This window comes from Cucumis melo, chromosome 1 (assembly GCF_025177605.1).
Source record: "Cucumis melo cultivar AY chromosome 1, USDA_Cmelo_AY_1.0, whole genome shotgun sequence".
Lineage (NCBI taxonomy): Eukaryota > Viridiplantae > Streptophyta > Magnoliopsida > Cucurbitales > Cucurbitaceae > Cucumis > Cucumis melo.
The window spans coordinates 33,927,725-33,952,818 of NC_066857.1; the positions used below are offsets into that span (position 1 = coordinate 33,927,725).

Sequence of the window (25,094 nt, forward strand, 5' to 3'; positions counted from 1 at the left end):
AGCTTTAGCATGAGGATGAGATGATTTATAGAAGTCAACTTTTAGGTCTGCAGGAAGTAAAATAAGAGAAGAGAGAAATGAGGAAGACGAAGCAAGAGAGGTTCGAGAGAAGTTAGAAACTTTTATAAGAAGAATAAGAAAGCCACTGGAACGTGTGTAATTTTTTGTTTTGGGTTTGTGAATAAAAATATGTATTTGTATAATTACTATAGCCTAAGAAATTGTGTGTGTGAGGAAGTGGGATTTTTCTAAAAAAAGTGCTTTTGGAAAAAGAGACCAGTGTTAAAAGCTGTAACTATGAGATAAATTATTAGGCATAGCATAGAGCAATAAGTGAAAACATGAAATTTTCTAAGCTAATCAACTATATATTATACGAAGTTACTAATTCAATTCTAATATGAATTTTTCAATTGTGTTTGTTATATTGGAGACAAATGATTACTAACCGTGACAGACTTTATATTAAACAAAAAAAAAGTTGCATTTTGTTAATAAAAGATTGTGCATTATTAAAAGATTGTTATTTTTATTAATGTTTGTTACCTTTTTGACATATAAAATAACATAATTTCGAGAGATCATTTGTTTTGATTTTCCATTTGTTAAAATTATCGTTTTTAAAATTAAATGTAAATATTTTTTTACTCTTTCAAAATTAATTTTAATAATATAAAGAGCACATCTAAAAGAGAAATTATTGTAACTAGTTGCTTTATTTACAAATACAACAAAATGTAATTATTTACAAATAGACGTATATTCAATATTTATGATTCTCCATCTTTATAAAAAAAATCCATCATTAAACCTAGATTTGATAAGTGAAATTTAAGCACGATATCCATCTTATTTGTCCTCACTCTTAACAAACCATCGTGTTTATACGCTTGACTTTACGAACTAATATTAAAAGTGATTGATTAGTTTTCTTAAACATGGTCATTATTGTTTATATTAAATTTTGCATAAAAGATGGTTTTAACGATAAAATTTTTGCTAAAGAGGCTAGTCGTCTCTTTCAATCAATACCAAGTTATATTTGCTATTAACTTTCATGAAGGTAAAAATAATAATTATATTGTATGACAATTAAGCATCAACTTTCGACTTAAAATCTTGACAAGAAAAGGTTGACACGTGAATTTAAATTTTCTTATATATATTTTTTAAATTTTGACATTTTTATTCGATGAGGGATCTTATTTATCAATTGAACATAAGTTTAAACCAAGTTTTATATATTTTATTTTGAATCGATGAGTATTAAAATGACTCTTTTATGCCATCTTAATATGATAAAATACGAACTCCATAAATAATCAAATAGAAAATTCTAAGTTAAGTAATTGAAAAATCTAAGTTTAAGGCTAAATTTAATATGATAAAATTGGAAATGTTGAGGAAAATATATGAAAAAAAGATTTCCTAGAAGATTGGATATAAGAGTACACTTGTCCCGTTCAAAGCAATCCATATTCCGTATGGGAATGAAAATTTTCGGTTATCCAAACAATGGGCATCTTCTTTGTGGGGTTTTAGGGTTTTAGGGTACATTTCGAGCTCGAAGACATTGACATTGAACCAAGAATTAGGGTTTTGAAATGGCTTCCCGTTGTCAGTTTTGGCTTCCAAAGAAGAACAGATTCTGTGCAGTTGCTCCAATTAACGATTCCAAGTACCACCACCTTTATTTCTCTGAAATTTAATGCCTATTTCAATCGCTGGCTTCTCTTATAATTTTTCTTTCATTTTCGATTTTTTTTTTTTTTTGAAGATTTTGTGGCAATCATAGCTCCAGAGCTGATGGAGACATGGTTCCATGCCCTGTAGACCCGTCTCAGTAAGTTTAATAACTTTCTTTCTCATCTCTGTAGTTAGTGTTCGTAACTCTGATATGTAGTTTCCAGTTTGGTAATAATTCTTAGCCTATTATGTTCTCTATATTCACTTCTCTAGCTCTGTGCTTCGAGAAAATCTTCAAGGGCATGTAAAGAGGTGTCCATTATTGAAACAAACTCAATCATTGGCTGGCCAACCCTTTTATCAAAAGGGCATCAATGCTGGGGAGGAGGATTCGATGTCGGCAAATGGACCGGATTCGGGTTTGTCAGATAGTATTTCCTCTGAAATGAAGAGGAATATTGTTTATGGTATGTCTGGAGATCAATTTCATCGCCTTCTTGGAAAGATTAGAGCTCTTCATGATCTGATATGCAAGGATATTCAAGACTCTTATCAGATAAAGGAAGCTTGCAATATGTGGATTAAAGGGGAAATAGATAGGTATTTAGTTGTTGTTGGCAATTAATGGCTTTCATGGGATTTAATGGGTTTTCTAGAATGTCCTCTGTTTTCTTTTGAGTAGGAAAATTCCATTTCAAGAGAAACACGTTCTGCAGCAGGCTTCAATTCTCGGAAACTTGGACGAATTTGGAGTGCTGAGGAATTATGATGGAGGTCAACAACGTGAGGGCAACCGATCATATGGCAATGATGCTAATGTCGTCCCCGCCGTGGTTGAGTTTGGAGCAGGAAGAGGCTACCTAACTCAAATGCTTGCAGATTGTTATGGTATCAAGAGGGTGTTTCTGGTTGAGCGGAAATCATACAAACTGAAGGTTAAAATTCAAGATTTCGCCCTTATGTACGTCTAGATTTTTAGCAATTTGATTGGTTAAATTTTGCCATTGCTAAACTTCATTTGGATTTATATCCTTTGTTTTGTGTGTTTTGTTATGCCAATGCAATCCCTAGGCTGATCGATCACTGCGACAGAAAGAGAGCTTGATTTTAGAGCGTTTGAGAATCGACAGTAAGGTCTTCTCAAATTTTGTTTTTTGGCTTTCTGAAAACCGTCTCTTAATCTAGAAAGAAGTGCATGATAATCGTATACCTGCATTATTGTGTTAATTCCATCTGATTCTTGATCTTGATAACACAAGTACGGTTATATTCATTCTTACAGTTGAGGATCTAAACTTGAATGCCGTCGAATCTCTGAGGCATAATCCTTACTTAGCCATTGGTAAACATCTCTGTGGGCCTGCAACAGGTTGTTAAATCGTAGTAATCAATTTATTGTAAACTATAGTTGTTACCGAAATAAAGCTGTTTTAACTCCTATTCCTTATTTTATTTCATAGATTTGGCTCTCAGATGTTGCCTTACCAAACAACCCAATCAGGCTGATACCGAACAGTGCAGAGATAAGTCAAAATTGAAAGGTTTGGCAATAGCGACATGTTGCCATCACCTTTGTCAATGGAAGCATTACACAAGTAAGCAATCCCTTTACATCTTGCGAATATATGCCTCAAATGAGGTATCTTTTTCCTTTACTTTAGACGGAAGCAGTAATCAGTAGTTAGCTAAAGATGATCTGCTCTACAGATAAGAGATATTTATTAGAACTGGGAATCACAAAAGAAGAATTTCTTGCTATCACATGGTTCACTAGTTGGGCAGTGGATGCTAATCACAGTGAAGATATTTCAGATGTTACGGACTCAAAAACATTTCTTCAATCTAGGTAGCCATTATCACGTGATCCATACAAAAGCATTACTTTTACTGTTCATATTATAATGTTGTGATGGATGATAACCATTTTACATAACTTCTGCTCAACTCCCATATCGTTGCAGTGAAAATGAAAGCGATGGGATGATTGGGTGCACAGTAGACGAAATTGTAAAAAGTATGAATCCAGTGGAAAGGGCAGTCCTGGGATTTATGTGCAAGGAGATTATTGATATGGGAAGACTAATGTGGCTGAAGGAATGTGGATTGGAAACACAGCTTGTTAAGTATGTTCCATCTACCATTTCCCCTGAAAACCATTTACTAATTGCTAAATGCAGAAATATTTGTGCTACGTAATTATATGCTGCAATTTAAATTTTTATTTATGGTTTATTGTGAGAATAAGTGGGTTAGTATTAACTCTTCAACAGTTTGGTTGTTTAGAAACAAGCATTGAGAATCAAGGATGTGATGAAGAAAGAGCGCAATCTTTTTTTCTTAAAATGTGTTTGATTATTGTTTTCAGATTGTGACATCTCAATTTGAAACTTTAAATTAGGTAAACAGTTAGTTCTGAAATTTGAAAATAGTATATGACAAAATTTTCCTGCTTGGTTTTTTTGAGTACGGTCATGCCAAATTTTGTTTCATTATGTTTTCATGTGTTTTATACTTATGTGTATGGTATTTTTTTTTCTATTCTTTAAAATGTTGTAATTTAATACTTTGCATTTTGATATCTTTCAATTATTCTTTTAAATCGTTAGTGAATGTTAAAAATTATTAGTTGATAGTAAGATTCTGCAAAATGCAAGAAAAAAAGAAAAAAAAAATCTCATGTGAAACCAAATCGGACCACTCATCTGTATCAAATTGAAACAAAACTACTTAAGCATAAATAAAATCGAACCGAAATCGAATTGTTTATGCATAAATATTAGAATCGAAATCTGTTATGAATATTATACATAAATAAAAGTCCTATAAAGTTGCAAACATAGATTAAATTAATTCGTACGGTGATTAAGTACAAGACATTGAAGTCTAAAAGTCGATTACATTCATACTCAATCTAATTATATTTATATATAATAATCCTTTTTATAAATAAAAGGATTCGATTCGATCTAGTTCAGTTGCAATTTAACATAAACCAAATTAGACTGCATGCATTTTAATTTGCATTTTAATTTGTTAATCCTAGTTGATAGTACACTTAGACCTTTTTTTATGACAAGCTTATATCCATAATGAGTTACAAACTTTTGTGATTTTCTTTACCTATTGATATGATCAACCATCCAAAAATTCAATAGTCTATTTCATGATTATTAAAAGTTTAAAATAACATAGTAAATAATATCCTGACAAAATGAATTTTTTAAATTAGATTACAAATTTAGTTCTTTTAACGGACCTATTAACTTTCTATATTGGGTTACAAAAATCTAATAGAAAGTCTTACGATTGATGTATTGAGAATATAAAACTGTGTGAGTTGAATAAAAATGACATGGAGATGCAGGGTATCGAACCCTGTACCTCTCGCATGCAAAGCGAGCGCTCTACCATTTGAGCTACATCCCCGATGCTTGTTATTGCAATTATTCGATTATAATTTTCTCTCCTTATGACTATGTTTTTTACAGTTCGTATTCAAGTTCCTCACTCCAATGTTTCGCCTTGTCAACCAAGAAAGATTTTTATACGATTTTTTTCAACGAAAATAGCATAAATCCAAATCAATTTTCTCATCTCTTACGTAAGATTCAATTCTTCCAATTCCCATTCCACAATTATTAATTTAACCCCAAAAATCTCTCCTTTCTCCATCACTCTCTCACTCTTCTTCACTTTCGCCGCTTCACTCAACAATGGATAACCCCACCGGCGCCGTCCTCTTCACCACCATCGGCCTCAACCAATACGGCTTCGATATCTTCTCTGTTGCACTCAATTCCCCCACCGTCGAACGCCGTCTCACCGACGGAATCTCTGTCAATTTCAACGCCCAATTCCTCAATAACCAACTTTCCGTTGTCTTCATCTCTGAACGCTCCGGCTCTTCTCGAATTTACCTCTCTGATTCCCCTAATTCTTCCCCTAAATTGCTTGCTTCCGCCCCCGGAAGCTGCTTTCATGACCGACCCATCGTTAGAAATGGCCGACTCCTTTTCATCTCTGCTCATGAAAATCCCCACAAGCCCTTCACCAGCTGGGCTGCTCTGTATTCCACTCCGTTGGACGGCGACGATTCGATTACCCGGCTGACTCCTCTCGGGTCCGTCGATTTCAGTCCAGCGGTTTCCGGAAGTGGGAAGTTTGTGGCGGTTGCTTCTTATGGCTCTCGTTCTTGGGGCGGCGAATTTCATGAGCTGAACCTAGAAATTGTTGTGTTTAAATCTTCTGACCCGGATCGGCGGGTTGTGGTTGCCAGTCGGGGTGGATGGCCATCGTGGTCCGGCGACTCCACGGTCTTCTTCCACCGGAAGGCCGAGGATGGGTGGTGGAGCATTTTTAAAGTGGAGATTCCTGAAAATCTTGATTCCTCTATGTCCTCTGATTCCCCAGTTCCAATCCGGGTCACTCCGGCGGGTCTTCATTGCTTTACTCCGGCTGCCATGAACGACAGCAGACTAGTTGTCGTCGCTACACGAAGAGCCGACAGTAAATTCCGACACATCGAGATTTTCGATTCTGAATTGGAAGAATTCATCCCAATTACCCAGAAATTGAATCCCGATTTCCATCATTACAACCCGTTTGTCTCACCGGATTCCAATTTCATCGGATACCACCGATTTCGCGGCGAGTCAACTCAAAGCGAATTGATTCCATATCTCAGTCCGGTAATTTCCCCAATTAAAGAACTCCAAATGATCAGAATAAACGGTTCGTTCCCAACGCCGTCACCTGACGGCGATTTAATCGCCTTTAATCCCAATTTCAATGGATTACAAATCGTTAAATTTGACGGCTCAAAATGTCGAACCGTTTTAAAAGATCGAACCGCCTTTTACAATTCGTGGAGCCCAACGGAGAAAAACGTGATTTACACTTCGTTAGGACCCATTTTCGGGGCGGTAACAGCAACGGTCCAAATCGCTCGGATCACGATCAACTCTGATGATCTCAAAGATGGTGATAGCGATGAAGTTTCCAGTGAAGTAAAGATTCTTACAAAAGACTATACCGGAAACAATGCCTTTCCGGCGTGCTCACCGGACGGTAAGTTTCTGGTCTTCCGGTCTGGGCGATCAGGACACAAGAATCTTTACATCGTCGACGCCGTGAAGGGCGAGTTTGAGGGGGAATTACGACGGTTGACGGATGGAGCGTGGATTGATACAATGCCTAACTGGTCGCCGAGGGGAGATCTCATAGTATTTTCTTCAAATATGCATAATCCAAAGAACACCGAAGCATTTAGTATATACGTCATAAGACCGGACGGTTCGGGGTTGAGGAGAGTATACGTGGCTGGACCGGAAGGGTCTAGTGAGGTGGACAGGGAGAGGATTAACCACGTGTGTTTTAGTAGAGACGGTAAATGGCTTTTATTTACAGCGAATTTGAGTGGGGTGACAGCAGAGCCGGTGTCGTGGCCCAATCAGTTTCAGCCATATGGCGATCTGTTTGTGGTGAGATTGGATGGGACCGGGTTAAGGAGGCTGACGTGGAATGGATATGAAAATGGGACTCCCACTTGGTATTATGGGAGTGAGGTGGCACTTTCTGGTTTGAGCTTGAAAGATGAGGTGGTTGGTGAGAAGTTGAAAGGAAATTTTGATGAACCGCTTTGGATAACGTTTGATTGATGTTTATGTTTGCCAATAAATGTTTTTTTTTTTTTAAGATTTCGTTGAACTTTAAAATAAAAAAGGTGCATTCTATACAATTGAATTTTGGTTGAATTACACTGTTTCACTAAACAAACTTGAAGCTTTGCTTATCACATATGAATATGTTTGTAATCTTAATGTTTGGTTCAAAATTTTCTAGTCCTCACTTCTACTTGTATTAAAAAAGTTGAAGTTTGTTTTAATGAGTCTCTTGTCTCTAGCTTTTCATGTTATGGTTATAAGATCGTATTTTATAAGTCATGATTTGTGATAAAAATTTGAAATAGGTATGTCGATAAAAATTTTGGAAAACTATGAATATCGATTAAAATTGTAATAATTAGTTCATGAAATCTTGGTCATGATTCCCATTAAACTACAATTAACCATTTTTAATCATCATGCCTATAAAGTAATATAGCATCGAGATATATGGTTAATGGATTAAATGGTGACAAGGCGATGACTTTGAAAATTTTATTTATTTTCCTTTGCCTCTCTCTTATTTTCCTCCTCTTTTTCACTCCTTTCATATTCTCTCTTCTCATCCAACTTTATTTTGTCGATTTCATGACTTTAAACACACATCGTCGAACTTCACTTACCCGATAAAGCCAACCCACGTGGCTCCCCCATCTCTCTCTCACATTGCTTCCTTCGTTGCCACATGTAATATAATCCATCTTCCTCTCAACAATCTCCAACCTTGGGGGCATCATGTGAGATTGTTATTGTCGTTCATCATTCATTTGATGACAGAAACATCCTCTATGGTCTCACCTACTCTTCCAAATGGCTACTTCGAGACCCCTTCTTAACCTTGCTTTGATGTGCTCTCAGAGCTTCGTCAATGGATGGTCAATCCACGACTCGGTTTCACACCATAAATCCTAAACGACAGTAAACATAATCAAACAAGCAACTTTTCAAATAATCATTGACAAATTACACTTGTAGATAAACAATTAAACACTGCCTAAATTGGGATAGAACATGCAACTAAGGTTGTAATAACCTAAAACTCATAATCCATTAATTTTTCACATAACCCCAAGTTCTCGTTTTAGTCCAAAGGTTAGAGTTTTCTTATTTTGGTTTAAATATGAATTGAATTGAATTATTAATTTGTAGGTGTGCCTTAAACTCAACTCTCAACAATAATATATGTTTTCACTCCAAATGCTCCCATCTTGGTTTCCTCGCTTATGCCTTTCCGTGTCACCAACACTTGCATCGACATCTCCAAACTCTTGACTAGTGCTATGAGGTTTGGAAGTTGATCAAGCACACCAATTAGGATGGTGATTGACCTTTAGTTTTACCTTTTTTATGTTCACCTGTCTTTTTATCTTGCACTTTTTTCTATTGTTTTTTACTTCATTAGCCGGTATTTTTTTGAAAAAAAACAGCATGAGATAATCAGACATACCTTTGGTTAATTATAAAGTAAATAACTGTTGTAATAGCTAAAGGGACAGCAAAATGGTATAACATAAGAAACTTTGGTTACTCAGTTCGGCCAATGTTACCTACGTCGGGGAGCTGCGCACAACTCTGATGAGTAATATTATTATGATTCACACATAGTCAATATACATCAATACAAAAAATGCTCTCTGATCAACTATATGACTATCTTAACAAGCTTAATAGCATAAGAGTGCAGACTCTCTTTGAATAATGTTCGAGTGAATCTTCTTGATCACGTCTTCATACTCTCCTTGAGTTTTATCATAATTAAATAATGGATAGATAATTAAATCCCTAATCTCAAAGTTGACAGTACGAATGCTACATACTAATTGAGCTACACTTGTTTGGAATAGATGAAATTATTTGATGGAAAATTGTAGCTTATATGCAAGTTTATAATGTAAAATTAATACAACTAACAATTGGAATTTTAAATGGACATATTTCCAAAGGATGGAAATTGAAATCTTCCCTTAATTTTATTATTTTTGTGAGTCAAATATTAAAGTAAGAATGGATTGGGTTTCTAAGACAGGTGGGGTCACCCGTCGGGCCCTAATTTGAAACTTTGGATCACAAGTCGCTTGACCGGCGGCGGGTGTACTTTTTTCGGTAAGAAAAGACGGCGCACGTTCACCTACTCCCTAAATTTACGGTAATACCCTCCAAAAAATCAAGAGAGTTAAAAAAACAAAATGATAGAAATTTTGACTTCTATTTTAATAAATTATCCTTCGTAATTCGTAATAATAATAATATGGTTTAAATAGCATTTTTTACCCATATTTTTTATGTTAAGTTTATGCATTTTAAAATTTTCAATTTTGATCTTCGTATTTTCAATAATTATAAATTCAGTCTCTATAATTTGTCTAATAATTTGTCCAATCTATTATCATGTCTACTATAACTTTTGAGAATTAGGTTTACATTTTTTAGGAAAGATCATTATTATTCAACCAATTTTAATTAAAATAATTTTAAATACTAAATTTAAGATTGAGGCATTTTAAAATAGGTTAATTATAATAGTAGCAATTTTTAGAATAATTATTAAGTATGTAGCAATATTTTAAAAAAATTGCAAATATAGTAAAGTCTATCAGTGATAGACCAACATTTATTATATGGTCTATCAGTGATAGACTCCTATCATTGATAAATTTTGACAGATTTTGTTATATTTGCAATTGTTTAAAAATGTTGTTATATACTTAATTATTTTGAATATAATTGCTACATTTGCAACTATCCCTTTTAAATATATAAAAAATATTCTTAAAAGAGGGTAATTACAATGGACAGTAAAATTTTATTGAACTCCAAAAGAATTGGGTCGAAATTGTGTTAGATTTTGATTTGGGCTGTAATCAGGTATAGGGCCCAGCCCAAGCCCAAGCCGACTAACGAGTTCGGAATAGAGTAGAAACGCACGAAATGGAAACGTTGGTTAAAATGAAGTTATATTTTGGTAGTAAATTGGAGAATGCAATTGAGAGTAAAATAAACAAATAACAATAATAAGAATAAAAATGTAAAATTGTATGTGGAGTGAGTTTCGTCGCGGCTCTCCAAATTCTCGTTCGACCCCCTTTTAAGAACTTTCTGGGAATCAATCAAATATCCTCCCTTGTTCTTCAAACCCTAGGCATTCAGATTTCTCTAATTATTCATCGTCTCCCTTTTTATCTGACATAATTTCTTGTGCTTCAAGTTCCAGATTCTTCATAGTCGGATTGCCCTCTACTTTTAGGATCCAATTGGACTTTTCTCCTTCCTTCAACCGTTGACAACAAGAGAACAATGGACGATAGCTGTGCTGTGTGTGCCGATACTCTTGAATGGGTTGCCTATGGGTCTTGCGGTCATCGGGATGTTTGCTCCACCTGCGTTGCTCGTCTTCGATTCATTTGTAGTGATCGCCGTTGTTGCATCTGCAAGTCCGAATCCGCTGTCGTGTTTGTCTCTAAGGTGAGAGTGCTGCTATTCCCCTTCCATGATCGCGTTCAATTCTAGGGGTGTTTAGTGATTGAATTCTGATATGCAATTTGGTTTTTTCCTAAGTGCTCTGCTGCTGTAGTTGCATTCGAATTCTTTATTGAATGTTTTTTCCCCTTTACTGTCGTGATTTTCCGAAATTATGAATGCGCTTTTGTTTTCTGTTCGGTTTAGATTATCGTACTTTAGTAGTTATATCAAGGGAATGCGGATGCATTTCGAATGTCTGGTTATTCTATCCGTTTCTCCTTGCTTCAATGTTAATGTGATGTTCTTATAGTTCATCTCTCTCTCTTTTTTCCTTTCTTTCTTTGATAGAATAAGGTCTGTTTGGATACTGCCTTGGAAATAATTTTTCATTTTATTAATTCAGAATAAAAACCATAATATTAATGAATTTAGGAACAATGGTTTCAATGTGAATAGGAGTAATACCTTATAATATCATCTGAATTTTCAAAAATAAATTTGAAAACGAATGCACCGGGAAGGTTGAGGAAAGGTGAGTTCAAGTACTTAGCTTGATCTCTCATTGGGATTTCTATGTTATATCTGACTTTTTGTATGGTTTTAGGAAGATTGGTGTCCATGACAATGATCAAAATTTCTCCAAATTGCACTCACAATTATTGGCTCTCAGTGTTACCTTCGTGTTTTTGACTGGGCTTATGATTTTTATGCTCTGCTGTAGGCCTTGGGAGATTATACTAGGACGATTAACGACTTCACAGTCTTTCCTTCAGAACCAAAAGAGGGTCGTAGTGGATCCTATTGGTATCATGAAGACACACAAGCATTTTTTGATGATGCTGACCACTACAAGATGATAAAAGCAATGTGTAGGTTGTCATGCAGTGTGTGTGATAAGATAGGTGAAGATCAACCAAATGATGCCTCAAAGCGCCGAGGAAGATTTCGGAATATTGAGCAGCTAAAGGGTCATTTGTTTCATCGGCATAAGTTGTTCATGTGCAGCCTTTGTCTGGAAGGCAGGAAGGTATGCTTATTATTCCTTTAAAATTTTTCTGGTATGCTGGACATTGAAATTCATAGTCCAGTTACTTTAAGTAGATATTTATGATCAAGGATGAGAATATAAATTAAAAAAAAAAGTGTGTTTTTTGTTATATATGCAACACAAAATATTGTGGAAAAAATGTAACAAAATAAAGGCTAAATATAAATTAGAGGAAAAAACAGTAGGAAATAATTCTACCCCGTTCGATGAGTTGTCTAAAGAATACCTCTTTAGTGGGACGGAGAGAGGAACAGAGCAAAAGGGAGAGAAGGAGGGAGAGGAAAAAAGTTAAAACCAATCAACTTAAGATTATAACACAGGAGTCTGAAGCTGCTGGATAATTTCAAGCCAGCAAATAGACCAGTATGTATGTACAAGTGCGATAATATATCAAACACAGAATAATAACAACAGTAACAAAAGAAAAGAAAAAACTTTGCCACCTCATATCCATGTTGATTTTTTCAGATGTCTGATATTATCGCCTATATTTTATAATCCATGGTATGATGACCATAATTTTATCCAAACACTGAATATGAAACAGAAATTATCTTATCTTTTCTTCAATTGCAACCATAGTGCTGATTAGCTTTTCTGGTGTGCCTCAGGTTTTTATTTGTGAACAAAAGCTATATAATAGAGCACAATTGAATCAGCACATACACACTGGTGACTCTGAGGTGGATGGAAGTGAGGGTGAGAGAGGTGGTTTCACCGGGCACCCTATGTGTGAATTTTGCAGAACTCCATTTTACGGAGATAATGAGCTGTATACTCATATGTCAACTGAGCATTATACATGTCATATATGCCAAAGGTATACTGAACATGCTCAAGTGTGACTAGGGTTTATAATTTAAACTAAATTTGGCTGCAATGTAAAACTGAACTAGACCAAATTGATATTGTTTTGTTTTTTATTTGATCCATCAATTTCTCTCTTTTTTTTTTTTTTAATAGACTTGGTTGTCAACTCATTTAATTCGATATCTTTTGAAAGGAATCTGTGGTTAAAGTTAATTTTATTCATGAATCTGTCAGAAAAATGAATAGGTGAGTTGGGATTATAAAGAAGAAGGATCTAAAAGACCTGAACCAATCAATTCTTTTCTTGTTCCATTCTTCTTTTCTGGGGAACCAAACCTTTCAATTTTCAAAATCTCAAGATGGAAACTTAATTGTACCAAACTGATTCAACTCTATACCTTCATCCTTTTTCATTTTTATCTTAGTGAAGATTAAAAATTGTTCCATTTTTTTGTGGTTGCAGGCTCCATCCTGGACAGTATGAATACTATAAGAACTATGATGACCTAGAGGCAAGTTGTTTATCGATAATATATTGTCTTTTCAATCACTGTTTTGAGTTTTGAGTTTTGAGCTGACTTTAATGTAGTGAGCTTCTTTTGGCGACAGATTCATTTCCGACAAGGACATTTTCTTTGTGAAGACGAAGGCTGCCTTGCTAAAAAGTTTGTTGTGTTCCAATCTGAAGCAGAAATGAAGGTAACTTGGGACATGGAAAGAAAGGCGTTTTTTATGTGTTTAGTTAAATGCTTTCTGTTATGTTTCTGCCCACTTATTTCAAGTGTGTAAGGCTCTAGTTTACAGTGCCTCATTTCTTCATGTCTACTTGTTTATATTTCAGAGGCACAATACTATTGAACATGGTGGCAAGCTATCTCGATCGAAGCGAAATGCTGCCTTGCAGGTATGTATTACTTCTCTTCCAGTTCTGGCTTTTAAGACCCCATCCGATAGCCATTTGGTTTTTCAAATTTGTGCTTGTTCTCTATACTTTGTAATTATGGTTTTCGTCTTTCCTAGGTATCCTAGTTTCCAAAAACAAGAATAAGTTCTTAAAAGTTATTCTTTCTAGTTTTCAATATTTGGCTTGAATTTCGATGACACTTATATATGTGGACAACTTGACATAGAAATCAATAACTGAAGGTAGTGTAAGGTTTAATTTTCAACAACCAATTTGGTTATAAATGGGATTTAAGAAATTCAATTTGTGTTTTGTATGCCATTTTTTTTATCTTATTCCCTTTTCCTGCATTATTTATCAATTAACATTGTCTTTTCCAGATACCAACCAGTTTTCGATATCGAAGAAGTAACGAGCAAGATAATCGCCGTGGCAGACGAACATTTCGTCGTGATTCTTCGGATGATCTACTTTCTTTGGCCATTCAAGAAAGTTTTGAAACAGCCAATGTTGATGACAACAATCATGACCCATTACCTAGCGGACAAGTAGCCTCGGATCAGGAAAATGCAAGCAACGTTGACCCCTTGATTGAACCATTCGAAGCATTAGCAACAACAGATCCTGAATCAGCTTCTCGATACCTTCAAGCCTTGGGCCATTCTAGGAATTCCCAATTGGAGCAATCATCCTTTCCCCCCCTTTCAACTGCATCTAGCAGTAGCCATCCAAAGCCCAATCAGGACAAAGACAGTATGGCAGCTCATCTTCGGCGCCAGAGGAATAATGTGACCGTTTTAAATTCTGCAGGTTGGTCAAAATCAAGTCGTGCCCCTGTGCTACCTTCAAATAACTCATCTCAAGCTTGGCCAGCAATAAATTCCAATCATTCAGCTTCAAGCAGTTCTGGGCAGACTAAGGGGGTTGCCACCATTAATAATGGCCCTTCAGTCTCTGCTTACGCAAATGCTGCTCAGATGCATCCGAAGCCTCGATCTAGTTCTTCAAGTGGATCAGGCAGTAGCAGTAGGATCAGCCACTCTGCTTCCGCACCCAATCTCACCGACATTGCGCATACCGAACCGTCACTTAACGAATTCCCTCCAGTATCTGCAGCACAGGCACGGAAAGTGCCATCAAGTAGCCAAAGTTCAATGAACGTGGAAGATGTCCAGACAGCAAACAAATCTCTAGTAGAAAAGATACGTGCTGCACTCGATTTTGACCAAGATAGATATTCCATTTTTAAAGATATATCTGCACAATATCGTCAGGGTCAGATTGACACGGAAATGTATCTAGATTGCGTTCAACAGTTTGGTTTGTCGCATCTTTTGCTTGAGTTGGCTAGGCTCTGTCCTGATCCTCGGAAACAGAAAGAACTTGTGGAGACCTATAACGCTAGTTTTCATAAAGATGTGATCCCAGTCAATGGTAGAGCTCAAGATAGTATTCAAATTAAAGACAAAAGCAAGGGGAAAAAAGGTAAAGGGAAATCTATAGAAGTTAAAGACAGCAGTTCCAAAGACAAATTAGCAGATAGTATCTTGAGCAGTGTTCGGGAACTGCAGTCGAGTTACAGGCCATCAGAGGAAGATGTAGAGGTATTATCAAAGGGTGAGTACCGAACTTCGAAAGGGAAACTGAAGATATCATCTGATGACCAGCAAGGTGGGACAGGAGGACAAAAAAGTCAACCGTCTACTGGTCTATCGAACCAAAGCACTGGGGATGGTGGTGGTGGTGGGGGGAGCAAACAAAAAAAGAAAACCTCCAAGTTTCATAGAGTTCGTTTAGGTGATGGATCGGTAGCTGCACTCTTGGATCTAAAAAATTCCAATCTCACTTCAGACCCTGACCCAGATGAAAGAGTAGAGGACAGGAACAATGCTGCAGGGGCATTGCCTGTTCGGGGAGTTTGGCGGAATGGAGCCCACAGGCTCTTCTCCTAGCACAAGTTTGGTGAAATGTAATAACATTTTGTGGATATAGAAGCAACAAAATTCGATTGAACTGTCTGAGGATTTGTACAACCAGATGGGTCGAACTCGAAAGGAGGGTGAAATTTTGCATTGGTGATGAAAGCAATGGCTCTAGGCTTATGCTTTCTTCATATTTTCTGAGTTTATCATTTTGATATATCATAGTGTGGATAATATGATTGATATGTTCCTTTTTGTGTTGAAGTGGGAGCATAATGAAGGAACTTTTGATGTTTAAGGAACCTCACTTTTACTGTATTTAACTTCTTTATAAGGTCTTATGTTTCCACAAGGAATGCTTGCCTTAGTCGATGCTGTTGTGTGTGCAACATTTCTTTCGAAATTTTACTATTGTTTTTCCCATAAGATTGTCACCTTAATCAAGTTTTGGGTTCACCTGTTAAGGACATCTTATTTGGAGGAATAAAAAGGTATTATGCTCACAGTTCTAAGAGAGTATTGTTTTCCAAATGTTTGAGATTAATTGTGTTCTTTTTTCCCGTGAAGGAGATCCTATATTACTCACCGGTGTCATTAGCTAGTCGACCAAAATTATTACCAGCCGTCGATGAGGTTTTAGATCAACGGACTGTCGATCACACAACAGTGGTCCGTGAGTTTTCTTCACTCAGGGCACTCGGGAAACATATTAAAAGAAAGAAGAAATGGAGAAGAATCAGTAATTGATTGAAGATAGAAGAACGAGAAAAGAAAAAAAAAAGATGAGATAGGATGAGAAGTAGAGATGAAGGTCAAGTATATACCGATCTTATAATCAAAATTTGTGTAATTGAATAACAAATTAGATGAGATATCATTAATGAATTAATCATAAAGCAACCAAACGATTATGAATCTATTACGTTTACAATTATCGTGATCATTACTATTACTGTTTTGCTTCATTCATATAATTATGTAATTTTCAAATGCAATCGAATCGAGTACTTTCCGCGAATCAATTTGTGCTTTTTCTTTACGGACCGAATACAAAGCACATGTAAATAACAACCGATGTATGTAGACAAAATTGAACGTGAACTAATTGATTGCAAAGAATAGAGAGAAGAAGAAAAAGAATTAAATAGATATTATACATATATTTATTTAATTTAAAAGTAGTTTCTTTAAAAGAATATATTAGGACAACGCAACTATCAAAAACTCCATAATCATATTCCGAACAGCAACTTCTTTCTTTCGTTTCTATTTTCAGGTTTTTTGTTAATCATTTACTTCCTATTTTCTGTTTTTGAAAACTAAGCCTAAAGTATCAAATGAAGGTCTACTTGGATCCATGGGGACATCCTATCTGTCTGCATTTTCAAAACAATTTCTATAATCGAAATTTTGAAAGAAAATGCAATATGAAGGGATATACACATTAACATTATAATTTATGGATAATGTCAACATAGTAAAAACAAATTTGTCCAAGGAATATATATATATATTGACACACAAGGAGATTACAGAAATATACAACAGCTTCAGCATTCGTTAATCTCAATCAAGATTAGTCTCAGCCAAAGGTTTTTTCACTGCTGTAACACATGTACAGAAAGCCATCATCGTCCTTGTATGAATCGTACACCGTACTCATTAAGCTAGCTGCAAGAGTTTTAGGTCAGTTAGAGAACAAGAACGTGAACGAGAATGAAAATGGTCAATAGCATCAACTCAATTGCAACTCTACCTGTTTGAGGCAAAGTATTGTTTACGAATACAAAGAGGGCTTTTCCAGGTGCTAGACGAAGCCTGGTGCTTAGAACATGGATGAATTGGCCAACAGACATGTCTCGAGGAATGAGGTACCTTTAAGTCAAATGAGAAAACAAATGACATTCGATAGAGAAGGCAAAATCGAGACGACACAATATGCCATGCTATGCTACATTCAAATATAAAGTGGGCTATTTGAAGTTTCCTAACTACGTTCTTGTTTATTTATCATATTCATGTTTCTACATTTTTGGTTGCTTCCCAAAATTTGTGTCTAGAAAGATTTCGAAGACTTTGTAAACAAGAAACAAAAGGTCTATAAAAAAAGTTTGGTTCTTACGAAAATAGAAATGGGTAGGAAACAAGAAATGAGAATATTATCAAGCAGACTCGTGACGGACGAGGTGAGAAATCTATGAAACATGGAGTGTTTTATGACAAAAACATGATTCAACTATTAGATGATACTAAATTTACTAAGTTTCATTTCGGGATGACTATATAATAGAGAATACCTGAAGTTTATAGCTAAATAAAAACAAACACGAGCAATCAAGAAAAGAGTGTAATGCTAATCTCTGTTTTCATTCAATTGATTTTCAGAGACAGTTAATTGAAATTAGTAGAACAGAAACATTGAGGAAACTCAAAACAAGATGAAGAAACTCACTTCTTCTTTTCCATCTCAGGAAGTTCACATTTCCCATATCTCTCAACAATTACCTGCAATTACTCGAAATATCAAAAGGAAAACCATTAATTCACTTCCGTGTATTTTGGAGGAAATTAATATCTATCTATCATTTGCACCTCACAAACATAAGAAGATTACATAATTATGTTGAGACTTCATGTTATTTTCCGTGGCATTGAATTTTAGGAACAAAAATAGTGAATGTTTCATTTGTATAAGCAACCAAAATTGAATTTGAATACAATCAACAAGAAGCTTCTAGCCACAAGTTATGCGAAAAACCTCATACAATTTTGTTCTTGGATAACAAAGGAAACATTGACTAAAATCATTTGATAACTTTAGAATTTCATCTCCCTATAGCAAAACACGCAAGCTATTCCGCAGAGATTTCGTAAAGAGGAAAAAAGATTTAAAAAAAAAACCCTAAGAATTCGACACCTGCAGACTCTCTGAATCACCGATATCGTGCATATCGATTAAATTCACAAATTCACCATCATCTACTACAATTTCTCAACAAAATGCAAAACAGATGGAACTAGGACCGAATCTTCTCTAATAAAACATAAATATGAAGAGAATCTCGCAACTTACGGGGACTCGATCAGGATACTTGGCCAAGACTTCGAACGACTCCTCAAATCGTTGTTCTGTGAAAAAATCAAGGCCATAATTAAACAAAAGATCTTAAAAAATATATAAAAGGAGAGAAAAATTGATGAAAAATTAGAATGATGATCTCGAGTTTGAAGCCACAAAAAGTCAATCATACCGTAGGTGAACTCGTCCTTGAAGGATTTGGTTCTTCCCATTAGCGCTGTCTTTGCGTTGCCGTACAAATGGGAAGAACGTATAAATAGAGATAAATCCTACCTTTTGGTTTATCTTAAGGAAATTCTCCCAAATACAATATTTCACAAAATATTTACTTTTTTTTTTCTTATAAATTTGGTCTATCCGAAGGTAATTAAATAGTTTGTCGATTTTTTTATTTTTAGATTTTTTTAAAAATAAATTAGAATTTAATTAATAAGCTTCAAGCGAGAATGAGTATGGTAGGAGAGCCTAATCTTTTTTTGCTACACATGCCTAGAGAAGAAAACAAATATACTCATGTTATTGCAAATTTAATCTTTTTCTCTTAGTTGTTCTTTGATCGATAAAGAGGCCTTTTATGATACTATTCTTCTTTTTATTTCGGCCAAACTGTCACCGAACTGACTATGTTTCATTTAGTAAATGTTCAAACCAACCTTAACAATGAAAGGGTACAAATTAAACATCTTTAATTCGATCAATTTTGATCGGTAGTTAGATTTTTTTAGTTTATCATGCTCACCTCCTTGTAGGGGTATAAGAATAACTAGAATAACCCGTTAACTCGGACTACCCAACCTATATTATAAAATTAGGTTGGGTTAGTTTAAAATGTGGATTAAGTTTGGTTGAAAATTTTGGTTTTTTTCGAGTTGGGTTGGGTCTCGAGTTGGAGGATGAAAAATTCAATTCAACCAATCCAACCCGATATATATATATATATATATATATATATTATTTATTTAATAAAAGTAAAATTTGTAATTACTAATTAGGTCACGGTCAGTCTCGGTCTCCCTTGCTAAATTAATAAGCTTCAAGTGGGAGAGCCTAATCTAGTTAATACTTCTCTTTTTGGTTAAATATGCCCAGGGAAGAGAACAAATATGGTCATGTTATTGCAACTTTGACTTTCTCTCTTAGTTGTTCTTTGATTGATAAAGAGGTATTTTCTCATACTATTCTTCTTTTATTTCGATCAAACCGACTATGTTTGTTTTAGTAAATATTTAAATTGACCCTAATCATGAAAGAGTACAAACTAACCATTGTTCAGTTAAACGGTCGATTTTGGATGATTTAAGCATTTGAAAATTTTAAAAAATGTTGATTTGGAATTTTTTCCAAACGGACACTAACTGAACTCCTCCTCATCTCCAGTTGACCAAGACTATTTGATCGGTTTTGATCAGTAGTTAGATTTTTTAGTTTATAGGGTTGGGTTGTATTAGTTTATAATATGGTTGTGTTTGGTTGAAATTTTTGGTTTTTTTGGGTTGGGGTTGAAATATTTTGTTCAACCCAACACAACTCGATATATATATATATATATATATATATATATATATATATATATATATATATATATATATATATATATATAAAATTTATTTAATAAAAGTAAATGACTAATTAGGTCACGGTCAGTCTCACTCTCCCTCTCAGTTCTCCCTTCCATTCTCAAATCTCAATATCGTCGACGCCTTCTCACTTTGATTCTCAAATCTCAAGTTCTCTCAGTTGTCTCCCTCACGACCAACGACCATTTGATTCTTTGATTCACGATGGCCCTAAACCATCTCAGATTCTCATCCTTTCTACGGCCAGCATCGTCGACGCCTTCTCATCTTCGATTCTCCCTCTGTACGGCCTGCCATCTCCAATTCTCCCTCTCATCCTCTCTATGGCCAGTTACATCTCCATGGCGCCTTCTCATTTTTAAGGTTTAGTTTAAAATTTAAACCCTAAAAATGTATTTTGTTCAAATTGATGGTTTATTTCGATGGATTGCATGATATAAATTAGATTTTGTTTTAAAGTGATCCATGATCATTCACCATTTTGGCCCTAGAAATGAACTTGAAATGAGCTTTCACATGCTTGAATAAGCACAAATTGAAACATAGAAAGAAAAGTGCTATGCATGTAGAAAGTGCACAGTAAGCTAGATGCACATTTATACTTACATTGCTGATATATCTGAACCAAGGCTGTTGATTAGCATGTCTTTTATATCTTAAGGGGTCGTTTGTATTAAAAGAATTGGGATGAGAATAATATTGCTAGGAATAAACTGTACTGTGACAGTGTAATACATGGGAATAAGATGTCTGAGAATTAATTATAACTATGTTCGGTTGTACAGTAAATGTTATCAACATTTAGATTTTAAATGAAAACATAAGGTTTAGATTTTAAAACTCGGGGTAAAGTTGCCCCAAGATGAAAAACATAAGGATTAAGATTTTGAAACTCGGGGCGGCATTCCATGGCGAATGATAGCAACTCAACTTCCCACCGTGGCAGCCTGCCTTTGTAGAAAGTCTTTGGCCTTAGCTCCTCAAATTCTTCTAGTTCCATCTTTTTACCTTATCAATGATGAAAGCTAATATATACATAATCCTCTCCTTTCAGTCGAGCCTTCCGAACGTCTTTAATTTAATCGAGCCTATTAGTTCCATCTTTGATACATCTACATTTAGTTCCATCTTTGATACATCTACATTGTGAAAAACCTTTTTTTTAGTGTCCTTATCAATGAGACGGAGGTGAATCTGGATTTCATCAAATTATAAGGGTCAAAGAATTTGAGATGAACAAGGTCATATGAATCTGTCTGTCGGTGCCTCGAGATCACCCCAAGTTTTAAAATATTTTCCTTTTGTTTTTCATCTCAAGGCACTTGCTAAACTACACCCTTCCTAAGTTCATTCTTATATCTAATATTTCATTAATGCTGGAAAGTAGAAAAGTTTTTAGAATACAAGAGTGAATTGTGAAAACGAAATTGATGGATTGAAGGGAAGCTGTGTTTTAGAATATTTTACAAAAATTATGAAAACAAAACTAAAAAGGAAAAAGAAAAAGAAAAAGAGGAGAAGAAAAGATATGGTTGATTGATCAAGGAAGAAGAACATACATACTGAGGGAAGGGATCGACAAGCCTTTGCTTCTCCAGGATTGAAAATCTTCCGCTTGTGTTGAATACTAAACCCTAAAAAAACAATACAACCCGACAACTCAACCCTTTCACATCCTTACTACTCCGGTAGTTATTCTACTAATTTTTTTTTTCTTTTTGTCTGTTCATCAAATAATTTCCAGCATCCTGCCAAATTATATATAATTCTATCCTCTTCTATGTTTCTTAGAGCAGCTGGATTTTATAATTTCTTTTCCAATGTCTTTATATTATCTACATTTAATATATCTTGAAAATCAGAGGGCATGTGACTCTCTCCATATCTTTTTTTGTAATATAATGAAAATTGTCATCCATACACCAAACCACTCTTTCTTTTTCATGTTCTCTTTCTCTTTCATTTTATTTTCTTTATCATTAACAAATCTCTTCAATGTTTATTTTGGTCTACCAAAAGAGTTGTAATTCTGATCCATAAACCTTTAAATAGGTTATATTTAGATATTTGAATCTTTAAACTTATCATTTTTTCTTGAAATTATGTGACACTTAAATTTATTTTTATTGAAATGTAAAACATTTATTCTTTTTTATTTTTCCTCTATTTTCTCTCTCTTTGTCTTCATCCTTCGCTGTCAACGACAAGTTATCGTTGGCACTAAAGTGACTACGAATATTAAGTTTGATCGTAACCCTATGCTAGGTGATGAGCATTTTGAAATAGATCCGAAAAGAATAATAAGAGATGTTTGAAGATTTTTATTTAAATTGAAAATTCTAAATCATGTCTTTAGATCGATCTCACAAATCGAAAATACTCTATTTTTTTTATCCTTTCTCACACAGAGATAATGAGAGAGTGGAGGCTTAATGCTAAGATGAATGGAATATTTAAACCATAATTTTGTTTGTAATCCTTTAATTTTGCTACAATCAAAGGAGATTTAATTTTGTCGCTAATTATTAAATTTTTAAATGGTTTTTCAAGCACATTAATTTTGATGAATATTAATATATTTTACAACATGGAAAAGTGATTCAAAGACACTAATCTACATTTTGTCTTTTAATTATTTTTATATTCCTTTCAACCCATTCAATATAAGTACATTAGTTTTGTTTAATTATAAATATCATCAGTCAAAAGAGGATAGAAAAAAAACACATTGTTTCAACTCAATAAGACAACAAGGTGAAGATTAGAAGATTCAAATCGCAAGTTTCTTAGTCGTCAATATATATTACATGTCAATTGAACTTCACTTATTATACATATTTTATTCTAGTTTACATCAAATACAAGTCTTTGATCATAAAAAATACAACAAATGTTTTATCTACTAAACTTAGTTTGAAAGGACATAGAAAGAGACATGAATTCAATGACAATCTGACATTTCCTTAATTTTAGGGGTAAAAGGAATTTATATTAGATTAAAAAGATACTATTTTCAATCCCTAAACCTTGATTTTAGTTCTTATATATCTTTTGATCTTTCTTAAAATTTGTATATGTCGGTAGTTTTATTGAAAGAAAAATTTCAGCCAATCAAAAGTTCTCGTGTCACTTCTTTAGATCGAAGATAAAATAAATTAAAAAATATATTTTATTTGGGACATATCAAAAAATTATTTGTTCTAAAATTAAATTAATTTTTTTTTTATAAAAAAAAAAAACATGAAAATAGGTAAATCAAATTATGCCATTTTGTGTATTCAATGATGAGAGCGCTGGTCTAATCAAATGCTACATGGTGTGGTTACAAAGGGGTTGGATTAAAGTCTAAACTAAATAAGCCTAAGTCCAAAACTTAGACCCAAAAAGTTAGATAAGTCTAATTAAGCCCATACATGATCCAAGATCCAAAGAATTAAAAACACAAAAATCAACAAATTTGATCCCCTCTTCACCACTTATAAATCCAAAGATTCATCTCCAATAAGCTATGCAACTCTTATATTGAAGTCTACTTTTGAATGAAACATCAAATGATTATGCATATTAGAGATTGTTGTACCACTATAAATCAATAAAAATCAATTTCATTCTACAAAGTAAATGTGTGTGTGTGTGGAATGATCTTTTGTGAACAAATTTTATTGTTAATTTAAAACCTCTAAAAATCACAAATATCTAAATTAAAAATTAGATATTATTTTTTTCAAAAAAATAAAATAAAATGATCCTTATTTAAAATTTAAAATATATTTTCAAGAAGTTGAAAATATTTAGCAAAATCATCCAATTCTTTGTAGTTGGTTTGAGTTTTTCTTTTTGCTATTAAAAAAAAATATATTTTTTTTTTGGAAAATAGTTATTTGTATTATTTGATAGTAGGAAAAATAAATTTTGTACCGTCCAATTAATAAGGTTGCTTAAGAAAAGTGTAAGGATTGGATAAAACAAGCTCACATGACCAACATGTGGTGTTTTAAATGTCTCATATATACCTCTCTCCAACAAAATAATTTGATATAATAGATATTGAGATCCAGTATGATATTTATTTATTATATGAAGAAACAAAAAAACACCAGTTTGATATAAAATATGAAGCAAAACTAATTAATTAAGATGGTGTCAAAAAATAGTATTAATTAAGAAGAATATCACCAAAGTTTCATCATTTCTATATCATTGCATTTTACGAGATGTTCTCAAATAATGAGTGAGTGAATTAGGAGATACACAAAATTGACAAAAGCTCACTTCATTCATACATTTGTATTTTTACTACATGTGACATGAAAACCTTAATCCAAATATAAATAAAAAGATACCATCATCATTTGGATTTATCTAGTAGATTTTTTTGCCATAAGATTTTCGTTATAAACATTTAGTACTATCTTTTGATTTACACGATTTCACATCTAAAATCAAATATAGAATCATCTAAACATCGAAATCTATTTTCTAATACCCTTTATACAAAATGGATTTTTACGTAACTAAGCAATTAGTTCGTAAAAATAAATGTAAATTTTGAGTTAGTAAGTACATTCTAAATATCTCAACTAAATTGACAATATTATTATCGCTCTTGTTTGATCCTACTTCCTTTCATGATTAAAATTAATTGAATATTTAATATCAATTAATTATTAATATTAAATTTAATTAATTATTGAATATAAATATATTATTTAAACACAATAAGTTTTAACTAATCCATATATCATTCTTAACTATTTATATTAAAGTTTATTAGTAATTATTAATACTATATAATTAATGAAATAATTAGTATGCATACCAAAATATTGAAAACTATTTATCCACTGAGAGACATTTTTATGGATAATAAAATTGAAACTATTTATAAATTATAGCAAGAAAAAGAGACTATAAATTAATTTGATAGATTTTGTTATATTATATAT

The 25,094-nt window shown here is 33.7% G+C and overlaps 4 protein-coding genes and 1 non-coding gene across 8 annotated transcripts; 3 read left to right on the forward strand and 2 right to left on the reverse strand.

The window, feature by feature from the left end:
• Nucleotides 1-1,480: 1,480 nt before the first annotated feature.
• On the forward strand, nucleotides 1,481-4,029 carry LOC103499984 (tRNA:m(4)X modification enzyme TRM13). 4 transcript variants are annotated; one of them, XM_017047158.2, is made up of 10 exons: nucleotides 1,481-1,678; nucleotides 1,778-1,843; nucleotides 1,960-2,286; nucleotides 2,369-2,621; nucleotides 2,758-2,815; nucleotides 2,969-3,055; nucleotides 3,147-3,281; nucleotides 3,394-3,532; nucleotides 3,648-3,809; nucleotides 3,957-4,029. In XM_017047158.2, the coding sequence occupies exons 1-10, from the start codon at nucleotides 1,605-1,607 to the stop codon at nucleotides 3,967-3,969; spliced, it is 1,314 nt and encodes a 437-aa protein (XP_016902647.2). In that variant the 5' UTR covers nucleotides 1,481-1,604; the 3' UTR covers nucleotides 3,970-4,029. The 4 variants fall into 4 exon arrangements, with proteins under 4 accessions (XP_016902647.2, XP_050943844.1, XP_008461388.2 ...); XM_051087887.1 differs by having other exon boundaries at nucleotides 3,970-4,029; XM_008463166.3 differs by having other exon boundaries at nucleotides 3,648-4,029.
• Nucleotides 4,030-5,039: 1,010 nt separating this feature from the next.
• Nucleotides 5,040-5,112, reverse strand: TRNAA-UGC (transfer RNA alanine (anticodon UGC)). Its single transcript has one exon. It is a non-coding gene; the product is annotated as a tRNA-Ala (tRNA).
• A 148-nt stretch (nucleotides 5,113-5,260) lies between these two features.
• On the forward strand, nucleotides 5,261-7,439 carry LOC103499982 (uncharacterized). The gene has a single exon (XM_008463165.3). It carries the CDS (start codon nucleotides 5,400-5,402, stop codon nucleotides 7,341-7,343), a length of 1,944 nt encoding a protein of 647 aa, XP_008461387.2. The 5' UTR covers nucleotides 5,261-5,399; the 3' UTR covers nucleotides 7,344-7,439.
• A 2,887-nt stretch (nucleotides 7,440-10,326) lies between these two features.
• Nucleotides 10,327-15,859, forward strand: LOC103499981 (E3 ubiquitin-protein ligase HEL2). Its single transcript, XM_008463164.3, has 7 exons — nucleotides 10,327-10,811; nucleotides 11,530-11,835; nucleotides 12,468-12,676; nucleotides 13,130-13,178; nucleotides 13,276-13,365; nucleotides 13,508-13,570; nucleotides 13,951-15,859. Exons 1-7 carry the CDS (start codon nucleotides 10,644-10,646, stop codon nucleotides 15,520-15,522), a joined length of 2,457 nt encoding a protein of 818 aa, XP_008461386.2. The 5' UTR covers nucleotides 10,327-10,643; the 3' UTR covers nucleotides 15,523-15,859.
• Nucleotides 15,860-16,920: 1,061 nt separating this feature from the next.
• LOC103499980 (autophagy-related protein 8i-like) lies at nucleotides 16,921-18,902 on the reverse strand. The gene is made up of 5 exons (XM_008463163.3): nucleotides 18,744-18,902; nucleotides 18,566-18,621; nucleotides 17,945-17,997; nucleotides 17,249-17,367; nucleotides 16,921-17,163 (listed from the first exon to the last, which is right to left on the reverse strand). Exons 1-5 carry the CDS (start codon nucleotides 18,781-18,783, stop codon nucleotides 17,075-17,077), a joined length of 357 nt encoding a protein of 118 aa, XP_008461385.2. The 5' UTR covers nucleotides 18,784-18,902; the 3' UTR covers nucleotides 16,921-17,074.
• Between the last annotated feature and the right edge of the window lie 6,192 nt (nucleotides 18,903-25,094).